Source organism: Mus musculus, chromosome 18 (genome assembly GCF_000001635.26).
Source record: "Mus musculus strain C57BL/6J chromosome 18, GRCm38.p6 C57BL/6J".
NCBI classification, from domain to species: Eukaryota; Metazoa; Chordata; class Mammalia; order Rodentia; family Muridae; genus Mus; species Mus musculus.
The window spans coordinates 33,198,449-33,214,161 of NC_000084.6; the positions used below are offsets into that span (position 1 = coordinate 33,198,449).

The 15,713-nt window shown below is 41.0% G+C and overlaps 1 protein-coding gene across 2 annotated transcripts; it reads right to left on the reverse strand.

Moving 5' to 3' along the window:
* Positions 1-689: 689 nt before the first annotated feature.
* Positions 690-15,414, reverse strand: Stard4 (StAR-related lipid transfer (START) domain containing 4). Of its 2 annotated transcripts, none has more exons than NM_133774.5 (6): positions 15,186-15,414; positions 10,595-10,709; positions 9,729-9,778; positions 7,672-7,798; positions 6,603-6,717; positions 690-5,367 (listed from the first exon to the last, which is right to left on the reverse strand). In NM_133774.5, exons 1-6 carry the CDS (start codon positions 15,221-15,223, stop codon positions 5,138-5,140), a joined length of 675 nt encoding a protein of 224 aa, NP_598535.1. In that variant the 5' UTR covers positions 15,224-15,414; the 3' UTR covers positions 690-5,137. The 2 variants fall into 2 exon arrangements, with proteins under 2 accessions (NP_598535.1, NP_001334553.1); NM_001347624.1 differs by lacking the exon at positions 6,603-6,717 and adding an exon at positions 6,773-6,877.
* Positions 15,415-15,713: the final 299 nt, after the last annotated feature.

The window sequence follows — 15,713 nt, forward strand, 5'->3', positions numbered from 1 at the left end:
CCCCTCCCCAAAGCCATCAGGGACAGGTAAAATAGCCAGGTGTTACAGTGAGAAGACTGTGTGCATGCCATTTCATTGTCATATATCTTCCATTACTACACCATCCCTAGTTGCTTTTTTAATAACTAGATTACAGGTGTCCTAGTAATGACTTCCAATTTCAGATTAAAGTATCTACTACCCCTAGCCAGCTTAGCACAATTACTTGGGTATGTGCCTGACAACTGTAGCTACAGCTGTGTACATTTTCCCCAGCTGCATCAGAGCTGCTATCATTTGGATGCTGAATGCCCCCACAAAGAGCCATATACTTAAAACTTGGTCCCAGTAGTTCTATGAGGTGGTACCTAATGTGAGGTACACAAGTCAGCAGGGGACACTTGGAAAGGGACATGAGAGTCTGGTCTTCTTCCCTCTCTTCATGTTCGGGATGCAGAGGTAAGCATGGTTGTTTTGTGTTTGCTTGTTTGCTTTCTTCAGCACATGCTACTACTCTAGCATGCTGCTCCTACCAGAGGCCAATGGCAAGGCTACTGGATTCCAGACCAGAACCCCCAGACATGTTTGCCAAAATAAACCTCTTCCCTTTATCAGTTAATTTCCTCCAGTATGTTATTATTGCAATGTAAGGCTGCAAATTGCAAATAAAGATTTAGCAGTATTGTTGCTAATATTATAGGAAACATTGGCAGATTAGCATAGGTTTAGCTTTATTTTCCAGATTTATACTTGTTAAATAGTTCAAGTAGTTAAATGACATTCTCTAAATATAAATATATAAGCATTTGGTCAGTACTTAAGGTTAAAGTAACTTACACAAACAAGGTCAATGACCAGTGACAAAGAGTGTCTAGAAATCTTTATTCAGATACATTCCACTGTAATTTAAAAATATACATCTCATTTATATCAGCAGTCCTTTATTCTAATTCCATATACAGATTCATAAAATGATAAACTTTCTAAAAATTATCTTAATATAATACATCATTTGTTGGACTGCAAGAGATGAATTTTTATTTAGTACATAGCAGTACTTATACAATCCCTGGAAATAAAGTGACGACAAAACCGTAACTCCAGCCCTGCACTGTAGGAGGAGGACTCCCTTCTTCTATGCTCAGATCTTGCCACTCTATACTCTTACAAGTCCCATGTGCTCACTGAGGGGGCCAGAAGTGTAGCTCAGTCCCAGCATGCACCAGGCCTCGGTATCACAGGAAAAGAAGGAAGGATGGAAGGGCCTGGACAAGTGTTCATGTAACTTTTAAAGGAGTCCTCATTAAATCCAGATTTCCATCTGCTTCTCTGGTTCTGTTAGCCTCTCTTTTTTGGTCTAGAAAGCTACAACAGCCATTTAATTTAGCATCTGGTCCTAAAGGGGCTACTGTGCTCTCATAAACATACAAAACTGCCATCCACAGCAAAGGGGATTTCTCAGACCTAATAGAGAGATGAGTGACAAAGACTGGGGTGTTGTCTCTGCTTCTCCAGAACCTCGGGTACAGTCTTAACCTTGAGACATTAGTTTAGCTCACTAAGTATCAGTCAAATGATCCTCAAGTAGAAAAGACAAGAAGATAAAGGGGAAACATCCTAGGATATAGATTTACACTTGAAACCCCCCAGTTTCAAATACACCCATTGTGTTCATGGAACAAGAAAGAAATCCTGGTATTTATAAGATAATACTCCAGTGGTTTATAGCACAGAAATCTAAGAATACTTCTACTATTATTTTTTTGCTGAGTATTGCTTTAGTCATTCAAGAGTAGGCAAGAATTTTTTTTTAAGCAAAACCCAGTATTTCCTACCAAAATGTCACTTATATAAAACTAATTTCATCTTAAAAGAGCAGTGTGTCCTGAACACGACACTAGGGCACGTATTTCCAGAGTACACACATTTCCTCAGCAAGCTGTAAGCTACAGGAAATGTTCATCTGCACGGCAATGTGAGTGGTTATTCTGTTTCTCCTTCACGGTCCTATCAAAAGTTACTTTTAGTGAAAATAATTTTGAGGCAATAATTTTTAAATTTACTGGAAATCAGTAATTTATTTATGCACATTTCTAAAGCAGACACCGTGTGCAGCAAGCACTGAAAGTGCTCAGCTATAAAAGATTCTGGTGAAGAGAACAATTCAGGAATTGTCCACTTCATCTTACAGCAAGGCAAATGAAAGCTACTGTAGGCTTGTGTGAGTCATGATAACAGCTGCAGGCCTCCTGTGGACAATGAGTGCTTGCCATATGGCGAGTCCCAGCACAGAATACCCACCTTATTTCCAAGAGTTAATAGACACAGTGAGCTATCGCAATATCTTTTACATCAGCTGTGTACTGAAATACTTTGGATATAGAGTCAAAGAAAACATTGCTACAATTAGTTTCAGCTGTGTATTTTTTCTTTCTATGAATGAGTGGGTTTTTTTGGATGTGTGTATAAGCACTGTGCACATGCCTGCATCTGCAGAGGCCAGAGGGCACAAGATCCTTCAGAACTGGAGCTATGGACTGCTATAAGCCCTTCCCCCAGCCCCAGGTACTTTTGCAAGAGCAGAGAACGCTCTTTCACTACCATCACCTCCCAGCCTCTGCTGGGATACTCTGAGTTACACGTATGGCTTGTAGGGTTTTCCTGCAATAGGTCTGCTCCAGAAGCAGCCGCTCTAAGTATGCAAGTATCATCCTCACTTCACATCGTTTTTATGTTACAATAATGGAGATAACACACTTACAACATGTAAATGTTCCTGAGCTTAAATGTGCACACGTGCACGTCCACACCCACATGCACCTGCATGCACGCCCCACCCCGACACGCCCCACCCCCACACACCACTCTACTCTCAGAAGTAAAACCTAGCAAGCTCTGGTGTCGCCCTTTTCATCCTCTCCCTATCCTGGCAACTTGGGTAACTGCTGCTTAGGTGACAATACACAGTGTACACAGAAACAAAGGATCTTTTTGGGTGACAAAAACGGTCTAAACTGTGCTGTGGTGAGGGCTGCACAACTCTTCAAATGTTTTGTTTTTTATTTTCCTTTCTTTTTTTAAAGAACACTCACACTTTTACCACAGGTAAACTGTAGATTATGTGAACTCTACATTAATGAACATAGGTTTCAGACAGCTCACATGTCACTTCTGAACCTACTGTGAAACTCACAATGGCAATGAAAACATTTCCACGAGGGTTGTTTTACTTGCAGTGCGTCCCTGCTCAGCAGTGAATGACCTCATCAGTCACTGGAGGTCTAGCCAAGAGACACTGGGCAAGTGTGAGATCCGCAGAGAGCCCGTTCGGAGCAGGCCAGGGAGAGCCTTGACAGCATCCAATGTTGGTACCAAGTCTTTACCCAGGCTCCTGTCACTTTATGATCATGGGCAGACTAGTGGGATACACGAGACCTTCTGCTCTCACTAATAAAAACAGATAAAGTCACAGAAGACACACTGGATAGTTAACAATTCACAGCCTTCACCGGACACTCTCAAGTCCATTTTCTTTCCCTATTGCTGAAGAGAAGAGCAGAGAGGAAATCTAGCCTTTCAGAAGTTACAATAAAGTCAGACAGGAACTTAGCAATGAACAAACTGAGAACACAACCCTCTGGGGGGAACTGCGTCTGGCAGGTCCTGGAAGTGATATTTCAAGCCAAGAGCTATGAGCTCACCCACCAGAACACTGACCCTGCGCCTCTGTCCTGTGTGTATCTTCATCACCAGTTGCAAGAAAAAAATTTTAGAAGAGAAAAAATTCAGTCTCCCTTTTTTGACTGTCAAAATGGATGTAAAGAACTGACTTTACATTTTTACAGAAACAAACTAATGTAAACTGAAGAGCAGACCTTCCTGCCTTTGATCCCTTCCTTCATGCAGCTGACCCACCACAGACTTGTGAAGAAGGCCTCTGTGTGACCTGCCTGCCTGCCATTATTGCCAGAGCTCACGTTACTCCAGATCTGCCAACACGGAAACACAAACCCACCCACCTTCCCACCAACCAACCAAACGAAGGAAAGGGAAACACGTAAGACCAGTGAGGAGCAGAAACAGCAACCCACACGGAAATGGCATGCACCACTGAGCGCTGCGTGTTCACACAAACACAAAATGTGTGTGGACACGGAGTCACCTCACATGTCCACTTTACAAATAAACTAGGTAGATATTCAAAAGTCAGAGAAGGATTTGGGATGTCATAGCCATGAAGTAATGTTCACATGAGACAGCTTCATTCATAGTTCACCCTGGTCATACCAGGACATCTAAGCATCCTTATGTGTTTCCTTTTCCTGGCTGAATCAAATGATGCTTTCGCTACAAATGCATATCAAAGTTACATCAAATCTGAATTTTCAGCATGCAGTTTGTAGCTTCATGTTGATGTCGGTATAGACCAGACTTTTTAGCACTGACCTTTTGCTGGCGATGAGGGGCACCACTAGCTGGTCCCCTCAGTGACAGCTACTGCTCAATGCGATGTCACCAGAGCATACCTGGTTGTTTTCAGTCACTCCCAGAATAAATGCACATAAGGACACAAATATGTTTTTTATAGACTTTGCAGAAGAACGTTGCCCACATATCAAAATTAAACTCTATTGAACTGTGCCATTCTTGCCCCCTGTGGTCTTCCTAATACTTACAATAGCACAAGTTAACCCATAGTGGACTCACCTATACAGACAATGGAGAACTTCCTTTTGTCCAAGCTACTGGCAAACTCAGAGAACATAGCAAGAGAAACTCACATTTACATTAGGAGCCACTATAATTTTACAAAATGTTCAAAAAGCTCCAGAAGAACATGAATAGCACTGAGTTTACACACTCTGTAATTTCCAAGCAGCCTATTTGACCCATGTGAATAGACTACACTTAGCCTGGACCTAAATCTTGGTATTTCATTTCACAACCAAACAAGGTGCAAATAAGACTTTTAAGAAATTGTAAATGCCCTATTTACATAGCCATGTATTTTTAATAGAAAATGAGATTGTACTATGGCCCCAACAACACCTCCAGTGTTTCCACAGGCCGCAGCAGGCAGGAACATGGCTTCTCTAGGTCATGGAGCTGACAGGGTAGGAGCAGAGTCCGCAAACCACGGCAACAGGAGTTGAACATGTTATGCCTTGCGTAGACCTTTTCGCAAATCACTGTAGAAGTTGGCTAACGTGCTCGCCATTGCTGTATCTACGGCAGACTGAGGGATCATGCCACGCAGGTCTGTCTGAATATAGCCTGTAAGAAGACTCTGGCTTGGACTGTCTTTGAGTGGAACACAGAACCAGCCACAGGGATGGTTATAGCCACGGACAAACTCTGGTCTCGTCTCACTCCACTCAACACTCACACCTATAAGACAGTTTTAAAATAGTATCATTAATAGCAATACCTGGTATTTTCCCAAAACAAGTATCATTAGATTTCTTGTTTAAATAGTTTTCTTTCTGTCCATACTAATGAAAACTAATCCCTAGGAGTTTTGGGCACAGCAAAACGAGAAAGATAATTACCAAAGAGAATTCTGGCACAGGGTTGGAAGATAGGTAATAGGGAAAATTCTAATCCCTTCAGAATAGATGACATGGTATGATCCAGGCCACAAAGTGACAAGAACAATATACACAGCACCATAACCACTTCCCACGGGCACTGCCATCCCCAGTGAGATAAACAACTCAAGTGTGCACTAATATCAAGTGTGTGTGTGTGTGTGTGTGTGTGTGTGTGTGTGTACATACATATACCAGGAAACTAGTATGAAGGCCTAGAATGAAATATCAGTTATTGGATGCCTTTCTCAGAATCAGCCATGTTTCTGCTATGGATGAAGTATTACGTAACTGGGCATAAAAACTTAACAAACATAGTTAAGGGATCATGCTTAAACAAGACATTTAGACTTGGAGGGCCCAGGGGACATTCCAGTAGCAGGGCCTCAGGGGGGGTGGTGCAAAATGCCATCCTCTAAGCTCTAAGAGATATGAATGTGACAAAGTGCCACATGGGTAAGACCAGGGCAGGCGAGGACAACATATGGGAACTTATCAGAGAACAAATGTAACTAATACAAAAGTAAAAAAGTCCCTATGATAATAATGACATGAAACAACATATCTTCTCAATTAAATGGTAAAGTTTCCTCCCCCCCAAAAAAAGGCCCCAAACAGTCCCACAGAAATACTTCAAGATTCCAAATTCTTATACTATTGTTTACTCTTATACTATCATTTAATGCCAGAGTTTAGCATTTAAAAAAAAACAAAACAAACAACCAAAAAAAAAAAAGTAGCAATAATTAAGGATTAAAAGATATGTCCTGGGGCTGGAGAGATGGCTCAGAGGTTAAGAGCACTGACTGTTCTTCCAGAGGTCATGAGTTCAATTCCCAGCAAGTACATGGTGGCTCAGAACCATCTATAATGAGATCTGATGCCATCTTCTGGTGTGTGAAGACAGTGACAGTATACTCATATACATAAAATAAATAAATCTTTAAAAATATATGTCTTATCCAGAAAGACCCAGGGTAAACTTTAAGTATCTAAAGTAGACTTAAAGAAAGAACAAGAGTTTTAGGTCATTACCACAGGATAAAAGTCCTTCTTCATAGCCCACAGTATAGGAGAAATCAACAAACTCTCTCGGGGAAATAATATTTAAAAGCTGCCCAGCAGTGGTGTAACGCATCACACAACAATTCTAGAAAAAGACAAAAGTTAAGACTGGGGTCACCAATAAAAACAGAGTCACATACCAGATCCATGTCTCGTGAGAACTGACACTCACAGTCTTCTCTCATCAGAATGGGATGCCTACAGTGTTCTGGAAGGGGTGATCTCTTCCCCAAATGTCTGTGATACTGTGTGAACATGACAGTGATACATAAACTCCAGAGACAGAGTCAGCATCTAAGCCTCCATTTACCTAGAGATGGCTGATTCACCCAAAGTAAGCAACTATACGGGTCTACTGTATATACGGAATGGAGGGTCACAAGCTAGACAGCTGTCCAGGCAACATTTTTATCTCTGATCTTTGATTTTAGTTTAATATAACTGGAAAAAAAATCTACCTTTAAACTAGAAACCTAAATACAGGGGTGGTATTTTTCTGTCTTTGAGATTTTTAGATCTTTAAATTTTACAATTAAAGATGCTGAAGATTTTGATAAGCCACAAAGGTAGAGATGTAGTAGGAAAAAAAAAACCCTTAGTACTAACAAACACCCATTAAAATTAGGAAACTCAACTTCAATCTCAACATTCAGAAGGAGGGGGAGGGGGATCTCTGAGTTTAAGGCTAGCTTCGTGTGTGTATATATAGCAAGTTTTAGGCCAGTGAAGGCTATACAGTGAGATCTTGTCTCCAAAATAAATAAATAAATAAATAAATGACTAAATAAATAAGTATATAGAATGGGGAACTCATCTTTTTGAAGGCAGCATAGGACACTCCTGAGGTATCTTTGTATGTCTACTCTCAACCAATGTAATGAATGCAAGCATATACAAATGTTAGTACACACATGTGGTGTCTCTACCTCTCTGTCTCTCTGCCATGCTCTTATTCACTCATGTGTGGGTGTGTACACACACACACACACACACACACACACACACACACACACACCCTCTGTAGTAATATTACAGATACCTCTTCAAAGTGCTCCAGAACATCCAGGGAGGTCATTAACCGGTCCCAGTCCAAGCGCCAGGGCCCTGGGCGGATATGGTCTATTACATTATTGACCACGTCATCCATAACTCCTTGAGCTTTATATCTAGAAGACAAGAAACAAAGCAAAGGCTATGAACACTGCAGCACAGAGCTAACACTGGAAAAGGTAAGAAAAGTTAACACAGGAACATTATGGAAAGAGAGGAAAGACTGTGAGACCTAGGGAGGATCCAGGAGTTTGCTGTGAGACCCTGTCCTGTTGTAATGTTAGAGACTGCACCCATACATGACTACACTGGCTTTAAGGAACGTATTAGGCATAGATTTGGAAAAGATATGCATAACACATATAAATACACAAACAGTTGTTATAGAGGTGATAAGTGAGTAATTCCTTTAAAAATCAGTGAAAATGATAATCCAGTAGAAGATGGACAAAGCACAAGTTAGGATAATCCAAACATTAATAAGTAGACTCAGCTTCCCTGGAATTAAATATACACTAACAGGGTACCACTTCATTCACCTCTCAGACTCTCAAATACTTAACTTAAAAGCTCTCTGGATATGAGCTGGAGAACGGCCACAGGTCTCTCCCTAAAAAGCTGCACACTATCACAAATTTGCACACAATCCAGAGGAACAAGAAGCTTTTTGCAAACCCAATAAGGCCCCTTCTTAAATTCTCATGTATTACTCCTGTCTTTCTCAATATTACTCCAGGAAATTCAAAACCTTGTGAGTACCAGGCTGAGGGAGGACAGAACTAGGCCAGAGGGCAAATAACACTGCATTTCTTTGTACAGAATTGAAACACCATTCAAAAGCATGGTTCTGCATCCCAAGCATGATGCTCTAGCTGTATAGGTACAACTTCTTCCCAAACAAACTTCTCATCCATGTTTAAGTAGCAGAGACAATTCTTTTGCCATCATTTCTTAAAGAAACATCTATTCTTCTCTGAGTCCCTGAAACCTTCTCAAGTCTGAGTGGGGCACCCCCTTAGTTCTTTCCATGTTTTTCAATCCTACCTGGGAACTACTGATCAAAAGGACTCATTCCTAGACTGCTGACAATACTTGATTCAACTCCAATCTTCCTGTCCAGGTCAAAAAGAGTGTACAACTCATCTTTCTGGAAATAGTATCTTTGGTATAGCACTTCAGAAAATTTTGCATATACAAAGTGGGGTCAGCAGATTTCATTTTTAAGAAAACGCTGAGTCGTAAAGATTTGAACATTCTACTTAATTTCATATGGTAACTGTCCATGCTGGCTTTAAAAAAAAAAATCAACATGCTTTTCTTGACTACAGGCATAATTCATCTTTAACTATAAGAGAAAGAAGAATAAAAGTTATTCATAATACTCCTATTTAAAGATGAATTTCGTCTTAGGTAAAATATTTTAATAAATATATATATTTAAAATAAGTCTATGTTTATGCTGAGTATTCATCTCTGATTTATATTATATATGAACATTTTCTTTTATTATTAGGTAAACTTTTAAAACATAATATTTAAAGGCTACCAACACTCTCTCACGTGCAGATGTTTTCAAAATTTAGTATGAAGATGCCTAGTTTTTAATATTCACAATACTTAAATCACTATTACCTTATTGATGGGATCTTCAAGGAGAATTTTTAACAGAATGCTACCTGGGCATAGGGATTCCTGCACATCGGAAACTGAAGCAGAAAGTACCACATGACCATGAGGACTCACTTCAAGAGTGACTTCAAGGCCACCCTGTCTCAAAAGAGTCATTTTTTTAAAAGTACTATAACACCTACCAATGTAGACTATTACAAGGGTTATGTTTGCAATGCTTAAAAAATTCAGATCTGTATCTGTCTACTGCTTTATTTATGTCCAACTCAACATACAAAACATTTGGCCATTCTTAAGGCCCTGAATTCATATGATCAATTGGCTTCTTAGAAAGCTTAAAACCATACAAATGAAACCTGAATTTTACAGTGGTCATGTAATACCATGTGTGAGTTACAAAACTGAGCATTTACTTACAGATACCCATTAAACTCTTCTGAGGGTTTTCTCCAAACGGTCACATCTTTCTAGAAAAACAAAGACAGTACATGGTGATCGTCACATAGGTGGTTCAGTGCTTAACTTTGCATTCAAAAACAACGTAAGCAATTTTTCCGAGACAGTAGTTACTCATGTCATAAAGATACCTGCATTTTAGTTTCTTCTGTATCACACTGTAGTTACACCTTACACCTTAAAAGATTTTTCAGTAGCTCAGAGATCCAATGACTTTAAAATTCAATGGTTGTACTATATTAGTGGCTGCTATTATTTGTTTTTATCCCAGTCATAGCTATTTACTATTACTGATACACTCAGTCTATGACATTAGGAACCTTAAATACTTCATTCTGAATCTGTTCATGTATTTTTAAAATAATTCACATTTATTGTGACTATGTTATACTGAATTAGTTCCTACGTCTCCCCCCAATCCTTCGCATCTGACTCTTAAATATAAAACTAACTAGAGAACTAGAGAGGAGCCTCGATTCTAAGCTTGGCTCTCACACTCAGCCATGTGGCAGTCTGGCCAATCACATGGTCAAGAGGAATACTAACTGTCCACTCACACGCTCTTCGTGTCTGATATCAGTGCAAACTCTGTTGACTTGGCAAACTGTCCATTGTTCTCGTCACCCATGAACCTATGATCAAGTCTAACAATCAAAGAGCTACTGGGTTCGTTTCTTTGTAAGATGACCCACAATACATTTGCAGAATTATCCATTGTACATCCATTCCACACATTATTTATCGTGCATATTTTCCCAATATTTTAAAAGTCTTCAGACAGTTCACTGGCCATATAATAAACACCCAAACAGCAATTACACACTCACCGCTTTTTTGGCAACTCGCCACTCATCTTCTTCGATGCTGTGATACTGGATCAGAGTGTTCTGAAGTTTAGTTGAAATAGAGGCAACATCAGACAGTCCTTCCAGTTTGATCTTCCTGTTATGGAAACCAAGTTTAGCATCAGCAAACACTGGGGTAAGTCAAACCTTTCAGAATAAATTCTCCTGGGAGAGCTACAGAAGGCAGATGAGCATGGATGGACCTCACTCCCAATGAATGAATCAGAAACTCTGAGAGTGGGAGCTAGGTAAAAGTTTTTCCAACCCTGGGAAGAATAACTCATAGCTGGGGCTAATAATCAAGACTTTTGTTATAATAACCACTCATAATAAAATCATAAAAAAGAGACAAACGGCAGGAGAGCGGGGAGGTGGCTCTCTTATCTATAGGCTATTGATGCTTTAGTGGGGAGGTGGCTCTCTTATCTATAAGCTGTTGATGCTCAAGCATTCCTTTAATTCTCAGCTCTCCAGGCAGTTCCAGAGTCCACATCCAAAGGCCTACCAAGAACCTTGATCTGATGGCACATCTCTATTTGCCCAGCCTTTTCTTAGCAACTTGTTATTAGAAAGACAAGTGAGCCCAGATTTTCAAGCCAAAAGGCTGGGACTCACCGTGAATGATTGCCAGAGATTTCTACTCATCCCACCGCTCTTCACTGCCTAGGGTTCTATCTCCTAGGGCTGTGCATTCCTCAGGCCAAGCTTGTCAAGACTTTGGATCTTTGGACTTGGGACTTCTCTGCCTACAGGGCTGGATTCCAAATCTTAGTGTGAACTAACAAAGTACAATGCCAACTGCAGTTAAAACTCCTGCCCTTGCACAGACTTCTCAAGTAATGGTTAAATCTTTCTTTCATTCCTCACTGTGCTTAGCAGTGTCTGAGGCTGATTTTTATACTCATGCATGATCCTACTCTTTACCACATTACCTAACTAGGAGAGTAAGGGTCTTTGTCCTATGTTCTACTAACAGTCACCTACAACACTATGTGACACACAGTAGGATTTTCATACCAATGTTGAGGGTCCTTGTCATTTGTTCCACTAACACTCACCTAGAACACCATGCAGCACACAGTAGACTTTAATATCACCGTTGAAATGGCTTTTTTCCCATCCAAGAATCGGTATTCTTTTACCCTCTTTTGATGCTGATTTAAATCGTGGAGATTTATTTAAAGGATAGGATAAAGCCTGAGAGCAAAAACTGGATCTTCTCTGTTTCCATGGTTTAGAATTGGGTGTATCCTAGACACTGATAAACACTTGGTAGCTTCACCTGGAGAACCTGTTCGTTTGTGGTAATGTTGTTGTTGTTCAGCAGTTCAAAGGTGATTGGTATTAAGTAGCAATCCATATTTTCTGAGTATAATTTCTACAGTAGCCCTACTCTTCCTACTTCTATATAAGGTTAACAGAGAAAAGCTACCCAGTATACAACCATCAAATCACTAAAAACGAAACCAGGAAAAGCTTCATTGACAATTCTGTCTTCCAACCAGAGCTGAGATGTATTGATCTAAAAACCTAAAGGTTACAGGAATAAATCAAAGCAGTGGCCAATATTTAAATATCACAGCGTAGAGTACAAAAACCTCAAATACTAAAATTGGGTAGAAAATGAGAAAGCATACATGGAAAAGTCAATAGCCGAAAACTTGAGATCCATGAAAGTGATGGAAACTGTGTATAAGTATAGATCCCACCAACCCACTGAAAGTGGATGAGCTCACACCAAAAGTCTACCACTCTGGAGCCTGCCAACCTGACAGCTTGGAGAGCTTATAAAAGACACTTATCCAGCAGTGGGATCATTGTGATTAAGCCACAGTCTGTATACCCAAAGGTCTCCTGCTAGCTTCTTGTGGGTGGCAGATAAGAACTTTTATTTATTTCAAACTTATTTGATAGGAATCAAATGGAATGGAAAGCCACTATTACCATAACCAAACATTAGCTTCTGCAAACCCAGGAGAGGAATGTAAGCAATACAAGCTACCTATAAAGATAAGAATCTGTAACCTTGAGACATTGGGCTTGGTAATCATTCCCATCTGCTCACCAACGCACTTCCAAGACTTGTGACCCAGCCTACGTGCGCAGCTGAGCTTGGCTGCCTCATTTCTATGCTTTGGTGATGGACTGCCCAGTGTTTGCTTACAGTCCACTCTGTAACTAATCCTTTATATTCCACCATTTGGCTGTAGAGTCTTTGGGGGCATAGAATATAGCTGCCCAGGGTTGTGCTCTTTCTGATGAGTATGCTCTAGAAAGCCAATGAATAAAATATGGATTGCTACTTATACCAATCACCTTTGAACTGCCGAACAACAACAACATTACCACAAACGAACAGGTTCTCCAGGTGAAGCTATTAAGTGTTTATCAGTGTCTAGGATACACCCAATTCTAAACCATGGAAACAGAGAAGATCCAGTTTTTGCTCTCAGGCTTTATCCTATCCTTTAAATAAATCTCCACGACAATTATAAAGCCAAGACTCTAGAAACTCCAATTAACAGCCTCGTTAAGGATGCTGAAGAAGGAGGTGAGCAGAGATTGAAGTAAATATAACATTGAAAGTTCTCTTTTCATCCTTGAAGTATTTCACTCAGCGGTGGATCCCCGCAGGGAAGTCTAGGATAAATAATGGTAAGCCGACACTCGGTGCTGTGTTTGCTGGAGCACTGCTGGAGTGAGGGAGATAGGACTGAGTTGGACAGGTTTCAGCTCTCTCCTGAGAAAAGCAGGTGCTTGGATGAACTGAAAGCAAAGCTCCCAGTTTACCCTCCGGCAATCTTCAACTGTGGAGACAGTTTTAAATAGCACTCCGAATTTCCTCTTCCTAACTCAATCCTTTCCCTTCTTGATCTATCAAGAACTTCTCCAACTATAACAGAGATGAGAGGCACCACCTAACTAAACAAACTCTAACCACTCCATACAAAAGGTCATCTAATCTTGTTAATCTTCAAGCCAAGAGTTAATTATTTGTCTGCTTTACAATGGTTTGTTTTAAGCTAACCTTACATGGATGTTTTCTATGTCCATATTTTTTGAATGGAAACTACTGGGGCTTGGGAAGATTTTCTTGATGCTGTCTGTGTATTAGCAACAAAATCGTGACTAACAATTCCAGTTATTCTCAATTATATACCACAATGAAATGGCAGTAAGTTCCCTTCTAAACACAAGACATTAATTTAGGACCCTTAAAACGGCTCAGTGATTAAAAGTGCTTTCATCTGATTCCCCAAAAGTGACCCACAAGTTGTTCTCTGACCTCCACGTGTACCACAGGAGCCCTGCCATGTGTGTGCTGACACTCACATACATACATCCAGTGCACAAACTTGGAAAGGAAATACTTAAAGAAGCCCCATAAACTATTTCTTTCTTTTGTAGTTTAGCACAATTTATTAAAGGTTCTCCGTATCAGCACTTTTTTTTTGAGTTTTCTTATTATTTTTTTAATTAGGTATTTTATTTACATTTCCAATGCTACCTCAAAAGTCCCCCAAATGCGTATCAGAACTTTTAACCTTCCAGTATTCAATTAATAAAATTTGTATGTGAATTGTGCCCATTTAACAAGCCACAGACTTTCTTCAACAAGATAGCAAACTAAAGCCTTATTAAATTATACACTGTAACAGAAAAATGTTAACACTCAATTTCCAACTTATCTTGACCCAGTAATTTAACTTTTCTAACTCAAGTCAAGAACTTTCCGTTTTGGAGACTGGCCCTTGCTTGGTTTAGAGGAATGATTCATGAACACACACTTCTGTGATGTGTATATAATGACCCTCTTTCAAATGGTCACCTCGACGCACAGCCTGACAAGGTTAACACTCTACCCAATGCAAGACACAATACTTACATCCTAATGACACCACAACCTGAATTTTGAATCTAATTTACTGTATGAGTCTTCAATGCCCTTCATTCTTTTAAGGTGGTTTTTAAAGTAGTGATGTCCTACTACGTGCTTAGTCTTTCTGGCAGTTATACACTGTGTTGTTTCATTTGAGTTTCATGACAGCCTTAAGAGCTCATCCTCGATCACTACTTTACAGATGGGGGATACTGCAATGGGAAAGTTACTTGCTCAAGATCAAAAGGCAAATAAGCGAGAGAACAAAAATTCCAAAGCAAGCTTTCTGATCTGAGTTTATCTGAGTCAATCCTGAAAAACAAACTCAGAACGCTGGATCCACGGACTCGTCCAAGTTTGACATAAAAGCCTGAGTGCCACAGTGTATTTAACTGCTGTCCTAGCTCCTGAATACCCAAACCTCAAATAATCTCCCCTAAGCAGAAAGAAAGGAAATCCGCAGCAGTAGCTTTCCTGTGTTAAACCATGAACTTGAAAGCTACTGAGGAAGTGTCGCTTGAGGACCGTGGAAGCTTGATGAGAGGGAATGTCCCTTGCGGAGTCTCCGCGGAGCACGCTCTTTGGGACCTTCCCCCACAGCCCGGGGAGCGCGACTACAGTTACCATTTAACAGATGAGGAAACTGAGGCCTGCTGGGCTCGCGGCCCTTGAATAGGGCAGCTCCCGTCTCACCTGCCAATCTGTGACCACGGGCTCTCAGGGTCAGCCATCTCTCTCCCCTCTACAGGGGGCAGCTCCAGGAGATGCTCAGCTTCGCCTTGGCCCCGCTGGACCCCACTCGGCCGACCGCCCTCCTTCCTGTCCCGTACCAGAGGATGTCAGGCGGTCAACAACTCCAGGAAAAGGTAGCTCGCCACTCCTGCAACCCCGCGCGTTTCAGCAAGATATTTTCCAGCCCGCCCAGCGCGGCTGGCAGCAGCCAATGGGCGCGGGACGCCTTCCAGCCACAGCCAATCAGAAGGCAGAAGGCTGCCTTGGTGAAGGCGAGCAACGCCCTTCAGCCCCGCCCTGCCCGAATCCTCGGAGGGGAACCTCCGTGGGGTGTTAGCGGGAGTAACGTGTGTTCGCTGGGATTGGCTGGTGCCTCAGCGTGAAGGGAGCCGATTGGCCTCCGAGGATGGACCGATTCCGCGTGCGTGTGGGCTGGCCGGAGCCAGACAGAGTTCCCTAAGCGTAAGGGTTTGTAGGATTGGATCCGAG

Excerpts from the sequence above, each read along its gene's own strand:
- Stard4 (NM_133774.5), bottom strand. The coding sequence starts at position 15,223 with ATGGCTGACCCTGAGAGCCCGTGGTCACAGATTGGCAG. Across the intron at positions 9,779-10,594 it reads GGCGAGTTGCCAAAAAAGCG|AAAGATGTGACCGTTTGGAG; the intron begins GTGAGTGTGTAA and ends TTGTTTTTCTAG. Across the intron at positions 7,799-9,728 it reads GAAGAGTTTAATGGGTATCT|ATATAAAGCTCAAGGAGTTA; the intron begins GTAAGTAAATGC and ends CTTGTCTTCTAG.